Genomic DNA, 24,310 nt, shown 5'->3' with positions numbered 1-24,310 from the left:
TTTTACTTAAGTAAAAAGTACTTTTGTACTTTTACTCAAGAAAAGTAAAAGTACACAATTTTTATGTAATTAGGTATTAAATCAATTTTAATATGCAATATAAAAGGAATACAGTATGATTCCATGCTTTAGAATGTAGTGAACATTTTTTGTAAAGTAAATTTTTCCCAAGACAAACACTCTGATAAAGTACAGATGCTTGGAAAATTTGCTTATACTATTTAAAATTTAAAATTACAATACCCAAGTAGTGTCCCCCTCTGGTCGACTTCATGCGGCATCAAAAGAACCGACAAGCACGTGATATAAAAATACAGCGAGAGCGCTTCGGGAGTTCAGGACTGCTCTGTATGTTTTCAAGCCACTCTCGCTGTATTTTCATGTCGGTCTGCACGGTACCGTATTAAGTCCCTCGTCGCTATGCTTTTTGGAATGACTTGTCCCAAAAGAACAAAATTACATTTTAGTCGCATAACATCGGTTAATGGAAAAGTTGTTGTTTTGCAATAGATTTTTGTTGACATTTAAGTTTTGTGCAAATCTTTAACCTCCTAAGACCCGAGCTTTGGTTTGTCTTTTCTTCATATTTCTTCCAGCTAGAACCAATAAATATAATAACAAAAAATTTTCTTTGAACATGAAGCAGTGTAATTGTCCACGTTTGTGTACAACAGGTTCCACTTACACAGAATTAAGTATTATGGTGCAAACTAAAAAAAATGTGATGTCCGCGTATGTGGACATCCAGGTCTTAGGAGGTTAATGGAAACATGTTTATATGAGCAAGTGTGTGTCTTACAGGTGGTGGATGTTCTAAACAGGTGTAGAATCGTTTGGTCTGGTCTGGTTTCACACGTCTGAGGGCCACACGAGACTCTCCAATAAACTCATTATGAGTCAGTTTATCCTCATCACACACTGATAACCTGTGAAAAACAACATTAAGAAAATGACAGGTTATTTAATTAGTTTAGAAGCAAAACAAAAATAGATGGCGGTGGCATGGGGAGAATTTATATTAACGCTAAAAAATATCATCCCCAGAGCGGCGTGAGGCGGAATTGACACAGACAAATATGTAAATTTATGAATGGGATTAGGGTGATATTTCTGGCTCTGACTGAATGGTGTAGTAGCACCAACTTTTTTCAAAGGTCTGGCCGTATGTTTGCGAAACTGGCACTCTCCTTTGCTTCTGTCCTCTCTGTTGGAGATAAACAACTAAATGACTTTCCTCTAACATCTGTCCCTTTGGCATTGAAAGAAAACTGCAAGTTTGAAAACAGGAGCATCCCGTTGCCAGGGGATACTGCTAGTTTATAATGTGAGCACACGCAGGCAATTTTCTGTGGATAATCGCAGGATGAACCTGAGTGCTATAGCAGTTATATTTTTTTGGATGAACCTTGGAGACGATGGGAGTCGAGGAGCATTCAAGCGGTGCAAAAATATTCAGGCTAAATATATGTCGAAATGCCATGATGCTGACAACAATAGATAATCGCTGAAGGCCTATAAGTGGCAGGAGGGTTTGCAATGCAGTCACACTACTTCTAGAGAAAAATACACAATCTACTGTCAATGCTCTGCTTTATGACAAGAGTATTTTTAAGATGCATGCAAAATAGATTTAGATAGAGAATGGTTTATTTTTCACTAACCTCAGGGTCTTCCTGTGCATATCCTCTTCGGTGATGCCAATGTAAGTAAGGGTCTCATTCCAAACAGGATTTAGAGAATTTCGCACAGTTTTGGTTTTTAGTTTATTAGCCTGAAGAGGATAAGAGAGAGACCAGGTGGGTATATTTTATAACTTTTAATATTATGTATTTGGTTTATTTGTACCACAAAAAGTGCAGTTAAAAAATGCAACATTAAATTATTTTAAAAGTCTTTTTTTCATTATAATGTATTTCACAAGAGTTTAGTTCAATAAAGCACAAAGATATTCCAGAGGTTCTTTATCAACTTTTGACAAATAAGACAATGTAAAATCACAGCCCAAATTACTGAAACCACGACCACTCACGGGAAAGCTGCAGTCTCTCAACTTTCAAATACTGCTAAAACCTGAATGGATGCTCTTGATTGTGTTAGGGGTGGGCCCGTGCTCGGTGGCTCCGATGAATCATCAAGCCACTGTTTAAGACCCGCCTAAACTCCTAGGGGCGGTTTCCCGGACAGGGATTAGCTTAATTCAGGACTAGGCCTTAGTTTAATTAAGAAATATAACTAGTTTTAACAAACATGCCTTACTAAAAACATTATCTGTGTGAATTTTGAGGCAAAACCAAGAGCACTGGTGTATTTTAAGATATGTCCGTGCAAGTTGTTTTCAGTTTGGACAGCTCTTAAAAATGTTTTAGTCTAGGACTAGTCTAATCCCTGTCCGGGAAACCGCCCCATTAAGATACTCCTAAACTCAAAATTTACCATGGGAATCGGAACTATTATACAGTAGAAAAAAAATTCAGAGGCCACTCCAGTTTTGACTTTGATCATCAGATGTTTTGTGACCATCTCTGTCCATTGTCTGTTGAATTTCAACAAAAGCAAACCTCGGGAGTCACCCAACAGCAAATGTAAAAGACTAAGACCCTTGAAAGGCCAATCACGAGCATCCATTGAAAGATGTGACGAAAAGTTGAAGTTTTTTAATTAGGGAATTTTTCCTAAAAACACATGTGTATATCATTAGTGAGTGCGTTTACATGCACAGTCTTACGCCGATTATGCTTAATAAACTGATAACACGTGGGGTCATGTAAATGGGTAAAACGGTTTTCCTTTATCGGGGAAAGCCCATAAACGGCATAAGCAAAAACCGATCGGCACAGGTAGTTTTTTGCTCATTACGCCGATTTCACGTGGCATGTAAACACCTTAACCCGCTTTCTCACGGTTTTGTCCATGTGTATAATTTAAACTTAAGTTTACTACTTTCGCATGCTGCACTCCCGTGGTCTACGACACAAGAAGGTACCGTAAACAAAGCTTTTTTGCTTCTGACGCTCATGGAATTAACGGTGTAACTCCACAATTCAGTACTGCATAGTTCAAAGTCTTTGTAACGTGTTTCAGCAATACATTTGTAACATTTATAATGTGTTTAGAAACAATTCTCGGAAATGACTTTACACAGACTTCAAACTTTATAAAATGGCTTTTAAAGATATGTCCACAGCCAGCCTGATCTCACGAATTTCCGTGGGATAGTCACAAAATTTTTTGCTCATTTTTTCGTGGCATTCTCACGGATCTCCGCATTTTTCCGTGGCCCTGCAACGGACTGTCTTTTTCCGTGGCATTCTCACGGATTGGTTACTAAACAGTTTTGTCCTATTATCTTACCATTTTCGCTTTGGTTTAGTTAGATTTACATGAAATGACATCCCTACCCAAACCCAACTCTAACCCCAACGCCAGGCGACAATTGTTTAAAGTTTTGAAATTATAAAAGAATAAATCAGAAAAAAATAGTTAAAAGTGACATACTAACGCAAACACCAAATCTAACCCTAAACCGAAAATGGTTTGAAAATAGGAAAAAGCAGTTGAGTAACCAATACTTGATAATGCCACAGAAAAAGACAGTATGTAGCAGGGCCACGGAAAAATGCGGAGATCCGTGAGAATGCCATGGCAAAATGAGCAAAAAATTTTGTGAGATCAGGTTGCCACAGCAATGGACGTCATGCATCAAAGAGTTTATTAAGAACAGAATTTAAAAATGTCCCTACCTTACATGCTCCTGGAAGAAGGTGAAGTTTAACATAAGGATCTGACAGGCCATTGAAATCCATAGGTTTCAGTCCCTATACCATAAACACAATGTTTAATTAGACAGAACGACCTTGATATCTTTAATATTACTGACTGAGTCACGGTAATATTGACGGAGTCATATCTTTAATATTGATTGGGCCATGTCAAAGACTAAAATCAATAGCTGAAATCAAATCATTAGAATCTTACCATTAGATTATGAGACTTAAGCCTGGATTTCACAGACAGGGTCACATATATAAAGACATTTTCATAGTGCAGCGCTATCGAAGTGAACAAATTACTAAAGCATAAATCACCCGCAGGTTTGTGAAGTGAGTCACAGGTGTAAGAGTATGAACTGAAGAGGTGTGACATGGACGTTACCTTGGCTCTGATGATGGTACAGTGGAGTGAACTGCTTGCTCTCTCATACCTCAGTTCAAACTCTAGTGTCCCCAATGCAGCTACAAAACCAGAAGAATGAGGTTAACAACACCACAACTCTTAACAGACAACAGATAAAACTATTATAATGACAAAAATTTGTAATCTTGCAAATACTAAGCATATGCATTGTACAAATGTGCAGTAGATGAAACAAATAGGGAGCTGATCTTTGTGTGTGTGAGGTGGTGCTACCACTGGTCAATATTAATAGCACATGTCAAAACTTACTACAGTCATCACTGTCTGAACTGCAGATTTCCACTGATGTTTCAATGCTGCTGGCTGCTGACAGAGACCCACCACCTCCCCTCGTCCCTGCCAGCAGAGGTGACAAGAGACCTCCAGTCGTTCCTCCAGAGGCCCCACCTCCCGGACTGAGAGCCAATGGAGAAGCAGAAGGGTTCGGGGAGATGGGCTCAGCGGTCGGGGAGAGTCGGGGGAAATAGGCAGAGATCTGTCTAATCGGTCGGATGGGGCCTGGACAGACGTCTATGGCCATGTGTTCCTGGATGGAGATGGTGAGCTTTTTTCCCTTACGTACCGTCATAGAGCTGGAATAGAGAGAGAGAAGGTTATTTTGACATTTAAAGCAAATGCATTTCATCTACAAGAAACTAAAGTACAAAGTGCTTTGCCCAAGGGCACAAAGCTGATGCCTTTATGAATAAACATACAAACCATAAGAGCAAAAGCAGTCTTGTGTTAACAGCCATAGGCGAACTGCTAACACTTTTAAGTAAAGCTAAAAGCGAAGATTCAAAATGTTACACTCTAAAAAATGCTGGGTTGTTGTAACCCTTAGTTGGGTGAAAAATGGAAAAACATATGTTGGCTAAAATTTTACTTCGAAAATATAAATACTGTATTGGGTTCAAACTACACAGAATAGGTTCATTTAAAGTCTGCATAGAAATGTATGCCACATAGACCCGACCCTAAATCAAACGCAGCACTGCTGTTTCAGCTTTACTTCTGTGATGTGAGCTCTTAGCATCAGGGCAGTTGTAGCCTAGTGGTTTGAGTGCCGGGCTTGTAACCCGAGCGTTGCCGGTTTGATGCTCACGACCGGCGGGTTGCGACTATGGTGCCCTTAAGCTGCGAGGTGGGTCGCTAGTCCACCAATCACGACTGACAGCAATCTAAGCTGTTTGTCCACTGACTCAAAAGTCACTTACCTGTAGTAAAACCAATCAATTTCATTGTTTCAAAACGAGTCTGAAACTCTATGAATGTAAGAGAGTGTACAGTAAACAACATCCAAAACTGTGCAGCTGACTAACTCGAAGACAGTGATGGCGCTGAAACAAATACTTTGTTTTCTGCTAAGCGAAATGCTCAGCAGGCACGAACCAACACTGCATATGATGCAGGTATTCTGAAGTGATTGTAATGTATTATAAAAATAAATAAGTAAAAAAAGCGCTGACCGCTGTTAACGCATTTAAACTGTCAGACACTATAATCGAGCTTAGATGATGATATCGCACCGGAAGCTGACTATCAGAATAAAAAATTTTCTATTTAAAGTCAAAAAGCAAACAAACAGGAGTTGAATTAAAATTAAGTAGTATCTGAACTGTCTGTATCTTGTAAGTTCTGCTTTAAGATTGTTAAACTTTCAGTAGCAGCTGATTTGTGTTTATTTTGCATGTACTGTAATGTATTGCTATACATAAAATGAATATATCCATATCCTAAAGATGATACTGTAAACTGGTTCAATGGAGGAATCCTTTTTATAGCCGGCTAAAAAAATACATGTTTATTTGCATAAGCAATAAAGGGGCAGTTTACTCCCCTTATAGTAATAAAGTACTCCCTGGCTAAAATGCATATTTCAATTGTCTGAACTGAAAATAGCTTGCACTGACATGTATTAAAATATATCAGTGCCAATGTTTTGTCACAAGATGCACAGCAGTAATTTTTTTTGTAAGGTATGTTTGTAAAAACTAAGGCCTAGTCCTGGATTATTCTAATCCCTGTCTAGGAAACTGCTTTATCATGTTTATGTGTATTATTTTGTAGTGTAAAGTTGTCGTTTTTTATTTTACTGTAAAGAGTACAAACCTTTTACCCCCAAAATGCATGGGGAAGCAATACTACTTCTACTACTACTACTAATAATAATGATAGTAAATATGGTCTGCTTTAAAGTGGTTAATCTTTGTGGTATTGCATCATTTCTAAACGCATTTTTATAAACTGGAATTAAATCTGTTTTTGTGAACTTGATTAAAAAGTTCATTTTAGTGTTTAAATGATTTCTGATAGTGTAAGAAAAACACTTTAATTATTCTGAAAATAAGAGGGGTGTGAGAGGCCTCCAAAATAAGTTTTGCCTGGGGCCTCCAAATGTCTAGAACCAGTCCTGCCTAAAACAAGCCAAACAATTTTGCAATTGGGTAAGAAAATAAATCTTGAAATAAATTTACTTTTTTCTTAAACACTTAAATCAGGAATTAAATAAATTAATCAGGAACATAAATTATTATCATGTATGCAGTTTTGATGTTTAGAGATCAGTTTTTAAGGGTAAAATTATCGACTACAGGGTGACATTTTGGGATTGACCATATTTTTTACCCAACCGTAGGATGAAACAATCCAGCATTTTATAGGGTGTAGCAGCAGTTTCATAGGCACTCACTTCTGCACTCTTAATAATAAAGGTTCTTCACAGCAATGCCATAGAACAAGCATGGGGAACCCTGGGTCCTGGAGGGCCACTGTCCTGCATAGTTTAGTTCCAACCCTAATCAAACACACCTAAACACAACTAAACTCTGCAGGACAGTGGCCCTCCACGACCAGGGTACCCCACCCCTGCCATAGAAGAACCATTTCTGGTTCCTTGATACTTTTTATAGTTTAAAGAGAAAGGTTCTTCTGATTTTAAAGGTTCTTCATGGAACCAATTAGCCAAAATGGTTCTTCTATGGCATCGTGAAGCACCTTTATTTTTTAAAGTCTATGTACAGCATGCGTCTCCTGGACTATTTGAAAAAAATGATCTGTACAATAGCTGTCCCTGGAGCGGTACCCTTTCAATAAGCACAATGTATACATATCTGTACCTAAGTGGTACAAATTAGGAAATTTAAAGGCTACTGCCCCAGTGAGTGAGAGTGTCCAAAAATTCCCAAAATTCTTTCATTTAATGCTTTAACCCTCAGATTCTGCATTCTTGGAGCACTAAACATTTTTTTTCTTTATCTGCAGTCAGCTAAAGCTGCTGGGAAATCAAGGATATATATAAATTTTCGCAGTACTTTGCTAAAAAACTAGTAGAGGCCCTAGAGACTTGTGTTGGGGCAAGACATTTTCTATTATTATCAAAGGTCTCCATGATGTGTGTTTAGCTTCACGTGTTAAACAGACATAAATAAACATAAGAACTTGCCGAGCACAGCGTCCGACTACAGTACGAGAGCAATCGGCTGGAGGCTGTAAACTCGAGTAGGTTCAAAGCAGCTAGAAATGAGTGAAGCTGCGAGTTCGAAGTTTTAAGTGAGTGGGTGTCTTAAAAAGTTTGTGCCGAGCTTTATGAACATGCCATCTAAGCTCCGAGTTGTTTAGAAGTCGTGAGCAGACATCGTTGCTCGAAGTCAAAGCACTGCTTGGACTGCTGTGCTGATATCCTTCTCCCCACAGAGCTGGTTTAAACCACACTGAGGCTTTGAGATAGCGTGTTTGATTCAGGTTAAATTGAAAGTGTTGTTAAGCCCTCGGTCGCATTTTTAAATTAAAAGGCCTCATTCCAGACACATGTGCTTTTAACAGGAGCCTTGTTTGCTTTTGTTTTGACACATTTGTCCTATACGTGTTATTTTGTTCTGCTGTGTCTCCAGAGACTTTAGAGAAATTGTTTGATATGAATTGACCTGCCCTGTCAAAGCACATTTTCACAACACATTTTCAATTTGGAAACCTTTAACCTGCTCTTCTGGCCCCCCGCGTGAGCTGAAAGCTGAGATAAAGACAACTTTTGCTACAGCTTTGCTTTGAAGGACCATTGGGACTTAAAGTGATTGAGTGGACAAAATATTAGTTTTAAGAGTTACTGAGCCAGAACGGAGAGAGAATGGGGAATGGTGTTAAAGGCTTTAAGCGAGAATGAGTATGTAATTTGATAAGGAAACACAGTTTTAAAAATGTCTCATTTAAGTAAGGGTCTGTTTGGAACATTGCAGTCTAATCCCAGCAAAACTAATAAAGAAATAGTCATTATTATAATGATAAAAAATACATGTTTTATTACATTCTGTATTTCAAAAAAGAGAATTCATACACTGTGGTATTTACCTAACACTCTACCTTAAGGTATTACCAATGGTATGCTAAACTTTTTGTTCTTGAGGAGTGGTCTAGAGACAAACCATTAGCCTTGTGTCTTGAGCAATGTAAAAACAGGACAGAGATTCATGCATTGTTGACCTTTAAGGTAATTTTCTGTCCCATTTGGCCTCAAGCACATCATTACATGCCATGGCAGTCATTTCTGCTTGTCTGTCTTTGCTTGTCATTCAATCAATCTGTCCATCATTTGACAGGCGTCATGGCCGTCTACACAGCGATGGCAGGTGAGTTGTCATAATGGCACTGGAGCGGCACGGCTAATGAGATCATGACACATGAACGCTAACAAGATTAGCGATTACCACACTGCCTCATGCCAAGCTGAATTCTTTTCTCGGCTTTCAAATCAAATCTCCTCCAACCACCTGCTGTACATAATAATATGTGTCTATGATGCTTTATGGCGCTGCTTGATTTATTATTTATTTAAGCATTACGAAGATTTGCATGCGTTTCGGTGGGACCGACTGAAATCTGAGGACTGTTTTAGTCAGGAGGGAAATGTAAATTTGCAGCATGTATATTTGACACTTGTGCACTCGAATAAATCTGAATAGTAGGATCATATTATCTACTAATTGTGATTGTAGCTTGCATATCTAATACATTGTCTTCTAATAAAGCATTTCGGATGAAATTACAGCTGTTTCTGACACCCTGGCATACACAATTGTATTTGCTTTGATTCTGCTTTGCGATAATGCAAAAGGGTGATTCTCGCGAAATTAGACATATGAGGTGTCATGAAACATTTTGATAAAAAAGAAAAGGTTATCAAAATAAGAAGCATACGGTTACAAACATCTCTTCATGCACTATTTTGCACATGTTTTCAAATGACATCATACAAACCAATTTTGCTGTTTTTTCCACAAAAAAATGAAAAATTTTCATTACCGCAACATGTCCATGACTAGATTTAGATTAGATTCTTTAACATGGAAATATTTATAATTAAAAATCTAATAAATAAAAAACTTCAGTGCATGTTATACTATAAACATTTACAGTAAAGAAACATGTGGTATTTGGTGATCATTGGTAAATGTAGAGACAATAATAAGGAATATAAATGTGTCAAAGACCAATTTTCTCATCCTCCGCAACACTTTTCAATCATTGTTTAAGCCCTCAAGGAACTTACTTTTGTTTTATTGTTGGAAGGGACATAATTGACTGTGACACTCAAGATGGTTTTGTTTGTCATAGTACCTAGACAACTTTTTAGTTCTCATTACCGAAACATGAGTTTTAAATGCATATATTTAATTATATATCATGTTGCGATAATGATGATTTTTCATAATGATAATCTAAAAAAATTAAATAATTCTATAGGAAATATTTTTTAAATCCTTTTAAAACAATGTTTATAGTAAGTTCAGACCTTAATCTTATATGTGCAAAAATTGGCTTCAAGGGCTTTTTAAAAATTCTGATGCTGAACACCTTCTAAATCTGGATTTCGTGAAAATCACCCAAAATTGTGAAATAAACTTGAATTCAATCTAGTCTTTCTCAGATACTTCTGTTATCCTAAAGGAGCAAGTTTGCTTCACTTTAAAATTGATTTTATGTCTTTTCGAAACTATAAAGCCAGCAGTGAATTGGAATGAAGTCTAATGTACATTGACGTTATGCCTGCTTCTCCTAGCAGGCAACCACAGACTTTTCTAATGCAATCCTTTTTAAATTGGTATTTCTGACATCATATTATCCTGTGCTGTGTTGAGTGTTTTTAAGCAGTGGTTTAACAGGCCATACAGCTAATGCGCTACTGTAGTCAAGGCTACATTAGGTCTCCTGTTAACCCCGCACTATTCTAATAAACTCGCAGCTTGCACCCTCTGCGGCGGTCATGCTATTGTGCATGTACTCTCTCGCCTGCTTTTCGGATGCCGGACCGTCTGCATTGCGCACCAGCTTTCTATCTCTGCGAGAGCATTCAGGGATTGAATGAATGGCATTGCGTGAGACTGGATCACAGCGGGACATGAAGAGGCTGTTGAGAAGATGACTTGAAGTCGTAGATGACTGGGGTGTGGAGGGGGGTTTAGTGTAGGAGTGAGAGGAAATAATAAAGAGATATTCGGTACTGTAAATTACTGACATGTTAGGCAACGCAATGTCACTGTAAATGATGAAAGTCAAACTCATATTATGAAACAAAGTGCTTTCAAATAAATTGTTGGAGTTGGGGTTGCCGGTACTTCAGATACTATCTATCTATCTATCTATCTATCTATCTATCTATCTATCTATCTATCTATCTATCTATCTATCTATCTATCTATCTATCTATCTATCTATCTATCTATCTATCTATCTATCTATCTATCTATCTATCTATCTATCTATCTATCTATCTATCTCATTTGTGTCTTATCAGTGATATCATGTTTTTATTTATTCCCATCAGATCAGTGGTCCTGATGAGAGGCGCATCACCGTTTCACAGTGTGTCACTGAGACACTGACGGATTGCCAGAGAAGAAAAAGAGCATTGAGCATCACACAAAGTCTTCAAAAACATGCACAGGTTTCACACATTATTGACGCATCACTCTGTACTATGCAGAACAGATTGCAGAACATTGTCTTATTGCAAAGGGATAGTTCACCCAAAAATTTAAATTCTGTCCTTATGTACCCTCACCCTCATATCCTGATGAACACAAAAGAAGATATTTTGAAAAATGATGGTACGCACACAGTTGATGGTCTTCTATAGTAAAAAAAGACAAGTACTATAAAAGTCACAATCAACTCTGGGCTTACTGTATTTTTAATGGTTATAGAAACTCATACAGGTTTAGAACAACATGAGGGTGCGTAAATGATGACCGAATTTTCAGTATTGGCTTAACTGTTCGTTTAAAATGATTAAAAAACAAATGAGCAGCACAACAAGTGAGGGAGTGAGTGATAGTTGCTGAAAGGGGGAGGGGGGCACCCCCTGCCTCCCGTAGAACGAGGATGAGGAAGAAACAGGAAGAGATCGAAAAGGTTAACGGCATGCATACATGAGTACATTAATACTTAACAAGCATGCTCAGGTTAAAAGAGGGCTGGCACGTGCATGAAAAAAAGAAAGAAAAGAAAGCTTAGGGGAAGAGTTGGGCAGAAAAAGAGAACTTTGTGTTAATTACAAATACATGCAAGCAATGTAACATGATGAAAGAGTTAACAAATGCATTGACTAATTAACACAGAGAGACAAGTGTGGGAGGGGTTAAGAAGAAGAGGGACAAACAAATAAAGGAATGTAGGAAATACTAGGAGATGAAATTACATAATAGATTCCAAAATGGGAAAGGAACGAAGTTGGAGGAAATGGTTAAGAAATAAGCAGGATGTTTTCCTCTTACCTGTGATTGTGTGAGTGTAAAAGACTCCCTCATAAACAAGTGGATTCCAAAGCACAGGGATCTGCACTAACAGGTGGTGCAGGAGAAAGAGATGGAGAAAGGGAAAGAGAAAGAGAAGAGGGGAGGGGGAGGGAAAGAGGGAGGGAGGGAGAGAGAGAGAGAGAGAGAGAGAGAGAGAGAGAGAGAGAGAGAGAGAGAGAGAGAGAGAGAGAGAGGAGAGAGAGAGAGAGAGAGAGAGAGAGGAGAGAGAGAGCGAGAGAGAGAGAGAGAGAGAGAGAGAGAGAGAGAGAGAGAGAGAGAGAGGGAGTGATGGAGAGGAGTGAGCGTTCAGCATAACATCAATGACTCTATAGGGTTACATGTGCAATAGGAGGAATAAACAGTGGATTTGGAGATGGTGGAAATTGGGAGGAGAAATATGTCAGAATGTGCAGCAGCAAACCAAACAGTGGGTTTGATTTGTTTCTTAGATATATGACAGAGAAACTGTGTTTGTAGTCTTTTATGTGCTACAATTTATTTATTTTTTTAATAAAATAACTCATTTCATTTTCTGTGGCCACTTTTTGTTTATTGTTGTAATGTTATTTGGTCTCTCTCTCTCTCTCTCTCTCTCTCTCTCTCTCTCTCTCTCTCTCTCTCTCTCAGTCACACATTACTGCAATTTGTGTGCAATATTTGTTATGCACCAAATGCATCAGTACATAAGGCACTTTTAACCATTTATGGTGTGTATGTGTTTAAGTTTGGCTATACTTGTGAAACTGTCCGGATAGATATAGCGAAAAATGTTGGAAACAGATTTAAAGGCAAATAATCATAAATCATCTAAATGATGTTTTCTTAAAATCTATTAGCGCTAGAGGATAGAAAACATCACAAGCCTGGTATGAAATCAATAGAAGAGATATATATGCAATATCCTTACTAATGTATTACACAAACCTATTTGTGTGTAAAAATGAAAGATAAGTGTTCACCTTTTATCAGTTATTGCACGTTTATTTTTCCTGGGTCTATGTTAAGTGTTTCTAGGCGAGAATCTACTGTATTTGTATGGTGTACACATGTTTTGGCTTGTGTCAAGTATTTTGCTGCTTCGCTGTGCTCCGTGCAGCCAACTGCTGTGTTGCAAGAGCTCTTCATAGCACTACAGATACATGTGCCAAAGGCAGCATCTGTCTCTCTCCCTCCATATAATTTGCTCTAATGATGCCTAATGATACATGCGTGAGAAGACACACTTCTGCATAGACACAAGCGTTCACACACACTTGAACAATACCATATCAGATTGTGTTTAAACACACAATCAGATCACAATATCTGAAGATTATTCAAACACACACACACACACACACACAGTTTAACAATGCATTTAAATGCACAGTCACCACAGTAAGCAATAAAGAGGAATAACAAATCTTTACTCTTCCTATAAAAATCCTTCTTTTTCTGTGCATTCCATCATTTTTCTTCCCACACACTCCCACTCTGTTTCCCTCTTTCTTTCCATCTCTTCCCTGTGGATGTTCGGTTGCTTAAATAAATGCATGCGTGTGACAGACAGAATATTTTTGTGTTCTGTTCCTTTCTTGTTTATTTGTATCTTTCCGTATTTTATTTTATCTCATTACCCTGGTTTCCCTTTCACAGGTCTGCGGTGTAATATATTGTCTGCTTATTAAATCAACCGTGTTGTTCCCCCTCTTCATATGACTCTTTTTAGGGACCTATCATGCTGATCAGAGAGCTCTGTGTCCCAGATGTAATGAAAGCGAAGCAGAGCGCCTGGCAGATAGCGGTAGAGATTGCTCGCAGTGAAGAAAGTCCTCTCTCACCGCACACACGGGCCTCGCTGTGCCAATTAACCAGACTCACGCTACTGATCTGCCCCGCAGCCTCAATACGCATCTTCGTCTAAGGACGCACTGCAGTTCACACATTCAGACATGACTAATTGAAGTGCTTAATTCTTATCATTTAATGTAAGGAGAGGAGGTCAAGTTGCACCGTTGTGGTACAAATGAATGCTTGGGGTTGTTTGTGATCGTGGAGGATCGGAGCTTCTTTATAGGGAATCAGAAATGTTTTGAGTTCAAAATCTAGAGACTTTGGCTGCCTGAGACTGACGCTGCAATAGTCATGAATCATATTTTGTAATGTGATGCGGATATTACGATTGTTATCACAGGAGAGCATCATAGGATGGTTGATGTTATCATTTAGATGTCCCCTACGTTGGACAGATGTTTGTGGACAGAAGGCTTTTTAATCATTCATTGTTGGATTTTACATCCCTTATTTGGAATTAAAGTGATAGTTCACCCAAAAATGAAAATTCTGTCATCATTTACTCTCCCTCATGTCAACCCTTATTCTGCTTAGTACAAAAGATGTTTTTTATTTATTTTATTTATCCTTTATTTTGCCAGGAATAGTCCCACTGAAATAACAATCTCTTTTACTAGGGAGTCATGGCCAAAAATGTAGCACACAAAGTTTCACACAAAAATATTTCCAAAGAAACAAAATGAGAAAGTCCTGTCCAGCACCCATAACTACAATTCTTAAAGGGGAAATTTCACAAGACTTTTTATGATGTCAAATAAATCTTTGGTGTCTCCAGAGTATGTATGTGAAGTTTTAGCTCAAAACACCATATAGATAATTTATTATAACATGTTAACTTTGGCTCTTTGTAGGTGGGAGTAAAAATGTGCAATTTTTGGGTGTCCTTTAAAATGCAAATGAGTTGATCTCTGCACTAAATGCCAGTGCAGTGGTTGGATAGTGCAGATTAAGGGGATTATCACAAGGGGAGACAAATTATTTTTTTACATGCTTGCAGAGAATAGTTTACCAAAACTAAGTTACTGGGTTGATCTTTTTCACATTTTCTAGGTTGATAGAAGCACTGTGGACCCAGTTATAGCACTTAAACATGGAAAAATGCAGATTTTCATGATATGTCCCCTTTAATAATAACAATAAAATATTAAGTAGAACATGAACATGATTCTTTCAAATAAGATTCCAGAAGGTTTCTAAGAATATTTCACTAGTTCGCTCTGTGCATTAAGTCTATTTGAATGATGGTAAAATAAGACTTGGCTTGCTGTCCTCAGAGGGAGCTCGAACCCGAGGCTCGGCTCGAGCCCCAAGTTCAAAACCATAGTTGGTAAGGCGTGAAGTCTTACTCGCTTAAATAGGCTCTCAGGATGATTGACAGGACTGAATGTTTAGGCTCCTCCCGAACCTACGTTTAAAACTTAATTTAAAGATGAAAGCACTTCTGGGAGCATATGAGGAAAAGGCACTTTTACCAAACTCAGAATACAATTTAGGCACAGTTAAAAGTAATTTAGTAGACGATTTCATTTTATAACTACCAGATAAAAGACTATGAAGCAGTTTACCCAACAGAGCCTTAGCAATAAAAACAACATGCATTCTTCTCCTCTGAAACAAGGAGGGCCATCCAACCAGTTTAAACAAATTACAATGGTGGGTACATATAGGAGCATGAGTCACAAATAGTATTGCAGAATGATATATACAATCATTTTTTTAATTGAAGATAGATTAGCATGCATAAAGTTTTTTTCTACTATATACCGTCAACCGTATGCTTACCATTATAAGCATACAGAAATATCTGGTTTTGCATTCAACAGATAAAAGAAACTCATACAGATTTAGAAAAACATGAGGGTGAGGATAACAGAATCTTCAATTTTGGGTGAACTATCTCTTTAATATTGTATATGATGTAGCATAATTGTCATCCCTGTATTGGACTCTACATTACAGTTGTAAAAAATACTGCGATATTGTCAACCCAGCTTTATGTCAAAAATGGGCCCAGACATGTTGGGTTAAAATGTAACTTATGCTGGGTTGTTTTAACCCATTGTTGGTTCAAATATAAACACATTCTTTGTTGTTTTAACCCATCGGCTGCATTTGCCCCCTTTTAACCCAACGCAGGACTGAAAGTAACCCAGCAGTTTAAGATTTTTTTTTGATCAGGCACTTGAATAGGAATTTCCATTCAGCTGTAATCTTACTATTTGTAAGACAATGTGCAAATAAAATATAATAACGATCAAGGATATTTTCATCAAACCTAAATACTTTTAAGGATGCATGTGTGTGTGTTGTGGTGATGGAGCGGACTTAGTGTATGTGGATATAACAAGGTTTCACATATTTTTGCTTCGCTACTGCTATTGTTTACATTATACTGAATATAAATAAAAAACAGGAAGCATATTCTTGTTTTTGACGCAAAAACAGACATTGATTTAATAAATAATGCATTTGAGGGGAAGAAACTGAAGCAAAAACAAAGTACAAAACAAGTCACTGCTTCTTTTTGTAAACAGGGATAAGGCATTGTGCCTGTATTCCTGTCATGGTTTTGCGTCACAGTGACAAAGGCATCGGACCAATGCTGATTTTTATGTGTACCAGTGTGCAAAAAAATGCAATGCGTAAACTTTTGTATTATTTATTAGAGGGGACACTACGCAATGCAATGCAATACACAATGCACATAAATCTGCTACATAAATAATGTCTGCACCTCCAGCTTTCAAATTCAAATGAGCTTTCTGTATGTCCTTTCGAACGGAACTGATCCCAAAACAGAATGTGTTAAAAATAAATGCCTGTTTGTGCACAACAAAACAAAGCAGGGATTTTTATAGTCACACAGATCAAGGCAAAGCTACTGTTTCTTTACAATGACATTGACACTGACACTAACAGACATCAAAGCGATGATGCCACATCCCCTAAACTTGACCTGGCTGTCACCATGGTAATGAGTCACACACACACACACACACACACACACACACACACACACACACATCATAACATAACACACAACATCTACACTTTCTCATTTATGTAGTCAAAGTATGCACCTGAAAAGAGCATATTGAAATAATTGAGAAGGGTTTGGACCACAAACATGTGGGGGAGGTTGTTGATCCGTGAGGGACGGGGAGGAGGAGAGACACAAGGGTCTAAGAGCAGAGCACATTAATGTGTATAAAATTAAAACTGGATTGTTATCTTCTCAATTAATTAAAGCCATTGGTGTCTAATATGGCTAAGTGCCATTATTCCAGCCTAGCAGAATTACTCGGGGAGAAAAATGAAAACAATTTACAAATGATGACAGAGAGAACTAAATTGATAGATAATTGGTTTAGTACATGGGCTTGCTATCTATCCAGTGTGTGCACACCTGTGCCCTGAAATGCTGGAATAGGATCCAGCCCCCTGTGACCCGAAAGAGGAAAAGTGGAGACAGGGAATTGATGAATGGATGGTTTACAGGGTTCCCACGGGTCCTTGAAATCCTTGAAAGTTGTGAATCTGGGGGGGAGGAGATGAATTTATCAAGGCCCTTGGAAGTTTTTGAAAATATACATACATAGATACAGGTCATTAAAAGTGCTTGAATTTATTTTATGCAAGAAGTTTTCTGGAAAAAAATCCATATTATTCTCTGTGTTGTGTTGAGTAATATCATAAAAATTCTAGACTTTTTAAGCACACGTGCTAAACTCTTCACTTTAAATGCTTATGTATGCGAATGCTGATTCATACCAAAATGCTTTTTTTGCATAGTTGTGTTTTATACTTGAAAACGTCTCAGGTTACGTATGTAACTGTTGTTCCCTGAGAAGGGAATGAGGCGCTGCGTCTCTCTTGCCATACTTCCTGCATCCCTGTAACGCCGTCTTTGGCAATATTTCAGATAGCATATACAGTCTTGTTCAAAATAATAGCAGTACAATGTGACTAACCAGAATAATCAAGGTTTTTAGTATATTTTTTTATTGCTACGTGGCAAACAAGTTACCAGTAGGTTCAGTAGATTCTCAAAAAAACAAATGAGACCCAGCATTCATGATATGCACGCCCTTTAGGCTGTACATTGGGCAATTAGTTGAATTAGTTGAAAGGGGTGTGTTCAAAAAAATAGCAGTGTGGCATTCAATCACTGAGTTCATCAATTTTGTGAAGAAACAGGTGTGAATCAGGTGGCCCCTATTTAAGGATGAAGCCAACACTTGTTGAACATGCATTTGAAAGCTGAGGAAAATGGGTCGTTCAAGACATTGTTCAGAAGAACAGCGTACTTTGATTAAAAAGTTGATTGGAGAGGGGAAAACCTATAAAGAGGTGCAAAAAATGATAGGCTGTTCAGCTAAAATGATCTCCAATGCCTTAAAATGGAGAGCAAAACCAGAGAGACGTGGAAGAAAACGGAAGACAACCATCAAAATGGATAGAAGAATAACCAGAAGGGCAAAGGCTCAGCCAATGATCACCTCCAGGATGATCAAAGACAGTCTGGAGTTACCTGTAAGTACTGTGACAGTTAGAAGACGTCTGTGTGAAGCTAATCTATTTTCAAGAATCCCCAGCAAAGTCCCTCTGTTAAAAAAAGGCATGTGCAGAAGAGGTTACAATTTGCCAAAGAACACATCAACTGGCCTAAAGAGAAATGGAGGAACATTTTGTGGACTGATGAGAGTAAAATTGTTCTTTTTGGGTCCAAGGGCCACAGGCAGTTTGTGAGACGACCCCCAAACTATGAATTCAAGCCACAGTACACAGTGAAGACAGTGAAGCAAGCATCATGATATGGGCATGTTTCTCCTACTATGGTGTTGGGCCTATTTATCGCATACCAGGGATCATGGATCAGTTTGCATATGTTAAAATACTTGAAGAGGTCATGTTGCCCTATGCTGAAGAGCCTTGAAATGGTTGTTTCAACAAGACAATGACCCAAAACACACTAGTAAACGGGCAAAGTTTTGGTTCCAAACCAACAAAATTAATGTTATGGAGTGGCCAGCCCAATCTCCAGACCTTAATCCAATTGAGAACTTGTGGGGTGAAATCAAAAATGCTGTTTCTGAAGCAAAACCAAGAAATGTGAATGAATTGTGGAATGTTGTTAAAGAATCATGGAGTGGAATAACAGCTGAGAGGTGCCACAAGTTGGTTGACTCCATGCCACACAGATGTCAAGCAGTTTTAAAAAACTGTGGTCATACAACTAAATATTAGTTTAGTGATTTACAGGATTGCTAAATCCCAGAAAATTTTTTTTTTGTACAAAATAGTTTTGAGTTTGTACAGTCAAAGGTAGACACTGCTATTTTTTTGAACACACCCCTTTCAACTAATTGCCCAATTGCACAGCCTTAAGAGCGTGCATATCATGAATGCTGGGTCTTGTTTGTTTTCTGAGAATCTACTGAACCTACTGGTAACTTGTTTGCCACGTAGCAATAAAAAATATACTAAAAACCTTGATTATTCTGGTTAGTCACATTGTACTGCTATTATTTTGAACAAGACTGTACTTCCTGGCTCCCGCGTCACCCTGTCTTTGTCGTTAAGCCTCACCATTGGTTGAATTTGATATACACATTTAAACGCACTTACCCCAGGAAGCGTCCCCAAAGTGTCACCGCAGTGACGCAGCGCGAGTTCCCTCAAAAGGGAACTGTAACATTGTATCTTAAAAGGTAACTTGATGTAACCTTGCTCTCACTTGAAATGTGTCCCCACATTTAGTCCTTGAATTTGAGAGTTGAGATCTGGAAAGTCCTTGAAAGGTCCTTGAATTTGAAGTTAATGAAGGTGTGGGAATCCTGGGTTTAGTACAAGTAAAAAAAAACTAATAAGAGAGAAGTATGGTAGGAAAAGACCACAGCCAGAAGGTTAACAGATAAACAGGAAGCAGAATGGAATGACTAAAAAAATGACATTTAAGCATGAAGATAAATAAATATTACTTGTACATATTTTTGCATTTTAGTGTTGACATTAGCATGAGCCATATAATCAGACATATGGGTTTGTCTGAAATAATTTTTAAGACATTATGAAATCAGCTTTCAGTCCACGTCCACAACTCCATTCAAGGCCGTCGACTACGAGGTAGTGCACAGCCCTTTAATATGTTCCAAACTTTTGTTTCAATTTCAAAGAAAGTCCTATAATTTGAGCACACCGGAAAGAAGTGCTCATCAAACCGTTTAATGAGGTTTCACTTTTAAACTAATTTTTATGTCATTTACTCCAGCATATATGAATTAGATCAACGGATTGTCTAATAAAAACCAAGAAAAAGGAGATCCCTTGGGGAATGGACACACTTTATTTCTAACACACATTTATAAGGCATGACCATATAATAAGACACATACGGACAGGCAAATTAACACACTGACCATGTGTGCAAAGTGGGAAGAATCATTTCGAAGCTATGACAGTCCACACACACAGTGTGAAATGACTGCTGGCCCAAGTGATCGCATGCATGAACACACACACACCAGCTCCACATTCTTAGTGTGACAGCAGGGGCTCCGCAGATGTTCAAACTGATGAGACACAACTCATACAATTATTTCACACACACTTACACACCTGCACGTCTGTCAGTGGAGCAGTTTCTGACTTCATACCTGCACATACTCTTTGCACCCATCCATCCTCGCCTACACACATCCACACGCTTGCACCATGAGACGAGGTGGTCTATGGTCTCTGTGGTCTCTTTTGGAATTTCCAAAGGCTTGTTGCTAAGCAACAAGAGGAGCTTCTCCACCAGTACTGATAGGGAAATGAATAGAAAGATTGATGGGGGACAATTCTTTAAAGATCATCTCAAAACTTCTCCATAAAGTTCCTCATAAACAGCCCAGCTCCTTTAATATCAATGATAAATATGATCCTGTTGTTTATCATTCGTCATCCAGCAGGAAACACAGTCCAGTGCAAAATTAAATAAAACTTCAAATCTCAGTTTAGTTATGAGCATATAACTCATTTTAAATGAATACAGCAATAGAATTTTAAAACAGCTTGCTGTTTCCTTTAGGACACTCTCGGATTTTAATATCTGCATAATACATAATTCGAGGCTGCATTTAATTTATAGGAATATTGTTCCATTTGCAATTATTTTTGCAATTGTAGTACATTTGCTCTGATGAACAGAGACTGTGAAAGGAGAAAAGGAGTATTGTGATGCTGCAGTCAATCTGTGGGAGACATAAATGGATTATGTTGTGTTACGGTACAAGCAAAGTGGAGGTGTTGAGATAATGTGTTCTTTTTTGTGCGCGTGTGTGGGACCGGATCCCCCTTAAACTTAACTTAATTACAGTACAGACTTTTTATTTTTAATGAGTACAGCATCTTACACCTTCTCATTTTGTTGTAAAACACAAGATAATATATTGCAGTTTATTTCATCATATTTATACTTTTCTGGGAACTGTTTATTTGTGTCTTGTAAATTAAAAGCTTTTTGCTGTCTTCCCACTCTTCTCATTCTGTGTTGGTAAGCCTTTAGACTGCAGGTGACAGTACATCACAGGCTTAACCTTCACATATTGATAACATTCATTGCACGTTTTAAAAGAGAAAAGGGCAGAGAGTTAAATACTTGTAAACCTTGAACGATTCCCCTAGCCTGCTAACTGATTAAGTTTTAATCTATTGTGTTTATTCTGTGTGCATATGTCTACATGCTGAATTAGCCTAATATGGATCTTTAAACATTTCTAGAGCACATTTCAAAGTACCTATTACTTGAGTCAAAAACTAGTTTAACATGCTTTGGTTTAAAATGCATAATTAGTGCCTCAGACCTTCCTGCAGTTTTAATGAATGCATCTCATAAATACAGGAGGAATTATTGTTCTTTTTCGTTTGACCACACTGTAAGAAACATATTTTGTGCACTTACATTTTTTTTTTACTTTATTCAACTTGGATTTACAAGTCATTTTCACTCTATTGACTAGTGATGAGTTGCTTTAACTTATTAAATTAGTTTAACTTGATTTATTAAGTTACACAACTCATTACTTGTCAAGATAGTTGAAATGACTTGCAAATCTTAGATGATTAAACTTAATGTAAGTGCAAAAGATTTTCAGATCATATGAACTGTGTGGTATATGATATGAAGTAATATCAGTTCACAGGCTTTGCATGACGAGCTACAAAGTTGTATTTTTATTCCGTTTTACCCTCCTCACAAGGGTACTAATAAAAAAGATTTGCTTTGAACTTGCTCTCTATATCAGTTTTTCAAAGCGCTATTAAATGAGATACATGCTCATCCGGATAATCTTCTGTGCAAATCCACATCATATATTTTGATCTCTTTTCTGTCTTGCTACTGCTCCTTTTCAATCTCTGGGTGAGAGAAAGGTTTTTATGTGAAATTGTGACAGATTGCTTCCTTGGTTGTATTTTACATGTCGGACACATGACAGAACAGCAGTCTATGCAGATATAAATGTACATTACATGTGCTGGCACGTATACCATATAGGCTCCCGCAAAATGTAAAAAACTATATATGCAGAAATGTAACCCATGCATTTCACAAACTATATGGGTAAGAGATCTATGTGTGGGGTTGCACCTTTTACATTTTTGTGCTCTGCAAATGCTTTATATTCTGAGTCACGCTTTAAGAAACACATATCATGTGTGTTATGAATGTAGAATACGAAGAAACATCAAGTAAAAAAATTATGAAAAGTCTTTTTATTAAAAAAAAACTTAAGACAATTGTACCCTTAAAACACATGCCATGGTGTAAACATTTAAATACAATTAACCATCACCTTCCCATGCACATTAGTTCATCTAAACAGGTGCGCATTTATGGCCCACCCAATTCACGAGAGTGGTACGTCTGACCCATAGCTTTGCTCAACCTCAGCCCACTCATTTCATCCGATCCCCGAGCATGAGGTTCAGGAACCAGTCATTGCCGACGCCTGCTGCCCATTTCTTGCACAGAGACCTGTGGTCGGTTGCCAGTTATAGCCGTCCATTAAATCTGTAAAGACAGGCGTGTACATTAAATTAACATTTCTGAGGACGTTTTAAAACATAGGTGTGTTGTACCGATCGCGGTATGACGTCAAAGTACCGCGAGATGGATAAATAAGCAAAGCTTTCGAATATCTCTCGCGGTATTTTGAGGTCATACATAGATCGGTCTGCCAATCGCTCCGTGAAGTTTAAAACAACTATTTTGGACAAACCTTTCGGATCACTGTTTGGCTTTCTTTTCAGCATTCTGGAGTTTTTCCACGATTTTTCTTTCGTGACCCCCGGGGTTGTGTTTGTTTGTGTTCAAGCTCGCGTCCTTCTTAGTTCTGCCTTTGCGACTGGCGCCCTCTGCAGTTCACACAGCGAAAACACAGATCCAGTTACATTGAACTTTACCAAATAAGGCACAACTTTGGAAAAAGACCAATTTTGTTTTTAAAGTAACGTTGACTATTTTAATATTGATCTATTTTTAGTAAAGAAAAAAAGCATATCAACGACTTACCGGTGTAACGGTCTGTTAAGTTGTAATATTCGTATTCATCAAAGTAGCGGTCCTCAAAGGTGGTAGGTTCAATGTTTTTCACGTCAACGTGGTTACTCATTTTTACAGTGAACAGCCAACAACAACAAAAACAAGAATAAAACTTTTAAGAGTAACACCACAAAGAGAACCCCTTAACAAGTCTGTAATTTAAAAAAAGCTGTCAGAAAGTAGACGAGATGCTCAGCGGTAGCTCTGCTCCTCTGTTTTTTGACTCAGCGATGTTTATGTGTTTTTAAAGAAGTCGCTCCGCCCTCGCTTCTATCACCTCCCTGCTGCACGTCGGTCAACAAGACCAGAAAGAGAGATTGCATCAGAAAGAATAGTTAATATTTGTTAAATAGACCTCACCCTCTGCCAGAAAGGATAGCATTCATATCAGATGACCTTGTTTTTGTTATGACTTAAACTTTAATTTATATAACCTGATAAAAATGTACATTCAACAACAAATCTGTTGCTGTTTGTGCAGTAAAGCAATTATAGCTAAAATGTGTTTTTAATGCATTAGGATTTGTGTAAAATATTTGCTGTAATGTTCTGTATGTGTGTGCACCCTCTCTGTTTTCGTCTATTTTGTTTTGCCTATTCATTGTTGCCAATTATTTACCCCAAACCATTGCACCTGTCCAATCTGATTATTGTGTATTTCGGCTGATGGTGTTTTAATGAGATCTATTAAAAAACATTGTCTGAGAATTCCACCAGGAGCAAAGCAGCAGAAAATATGCATGTTTTGTTTTTGTGTAATGTCGGTGACTATTCTCTCTCGTATCTTGCTATGTAAATTCACATTATGATTTATTCTGTATTGCTTGTGTGAAAAAAAGGCTATGGCCCTATCACAATGGGTCTGGGTAATAAAAGTTACTGAGATATCAAATGCTCGTGTGGTGCAACCAAGCAAAACAAAACTGCA

General features: G+C 37.8%; 2 protein-coding genes and 1 long non-coding RNA gene across 4 annotated transcripts in view; 1 reads left to right on the top strand and 2 right to left on the bottom strand.

The window, feature by feature from the left end:
- Window positions 1–4,581, top strand: part of LOC135770806 (uncharacterized) — a 34,320-nt gene extending 29,739 nt beyond the window's left edge. Inside the window, exon 4 of the long non-coding RNA XR_010542776.2 lies at window positions 4,470–4,581. This is a non-coding gene — a long non-coding RNA (uncharacterized lncRNA). The remainder of the gene's footprint in view (window positions 1–4,469) is intronic.
- doc2a (double C2-like domains, alpha) overlaps window positions 1–12,097 on the bottom strand; it is a 48,158-nt gene extending 36,061 nt beyond the window's left edge. For both annotated transcript variants that reach the window (XM_065280592.2, XM_065280601.2), the window contains exons 1-6: window positions 11,943–12,097; window positions 4,444–4,766; window positions 4,153–4,232; window positions 3,741–3,815; window positions 1,662–1,771; window positions 800–926 (exon numbers count right to left, since the gene is read on the bottom strand). In XM_065280592.2, the coding sequence (XP_065136664.1) occupies window positions 800–926; window positions 1,662–1,771; window positions 3,741–3,815; window positions 4,153–4,232; window positions 4,444–4,762 (711 nt within the window). In that variant the 5' untranslated portion in view covers window positions 4,763–4,766; window positions 11,943–12,097. The remainder of the gene's footprint in view (window positions 1–799; window positions 927–1,661; window positions 1,772–3,740; window positions 3,816–4,152; window positions 4,233–4,443; window positions 4,767–11,942) is intronic.
- Window positions 12,098–22,534: 10,437 nt separating this feature from the next.
- nupr1b (nuclear protein 1b) lies at window positions 22,535–23,616 on the bottom strand. The gene is made up of 3 exons (XM_065273200.2): window positions 23,353–23,616; window positions 23,060–23,195; window positions 22,535–22,851 (listed from the first exon to the last, which is right to left on the bottom strand). The coding sequence occupies exons 1-2, from the start codon at window positions 23,450–23,452 to the stop codon at window positions 23,068–23,070; spliced, it is 228 nt and encodes a 75-aa protein (XP_065129272.1). The 5' UTR covers window positions 23,453–23,616; the 3' UTR covers window positions 22,535–22,851; window positions 23,060–23,067.
- Window positions 23,617–24,310: the final 694 nt, after the last annotated feature.

The sequence above is a fragment of the Paramisgurnus dabryanus genome, chromosome 3 (genome assembly GCF_030506205.2).
Source record: "Paramisgurnus dabryanus chromosome 3, PD_genome_1.1, whole genome shotgun sequence".
Lineage (NCBI taxonomy): Eukaryota > Metazoa > Chordata > Actinopteri > Cypriniformes > Cobitidae > Paramisgurnus > Paramisgurnus dabryanus.
The sequence above is the reverse complement of the archived record's forward strand: the minus strand, read 5'-3'. Positions and strand labels throughout refer to the sequence as shown.

Bases quoted from the DNA above. Each gene is read 5' to 3' on its own strand.
- nupr1b (XM_065273200.2), bottom strand. From the start codon at position 23,452: ATGAGTAACCACGTTGACGTGAAAAACATTGAACCTACCACCTTTGAG. The intron at 23,196-23,352 runs GTAAGTCGTTGA...TGTGAACTGCAG, and splicing joins CTTAACAGACCGTTACACCG to AGGGCGCCAGTCGCAAAGGC.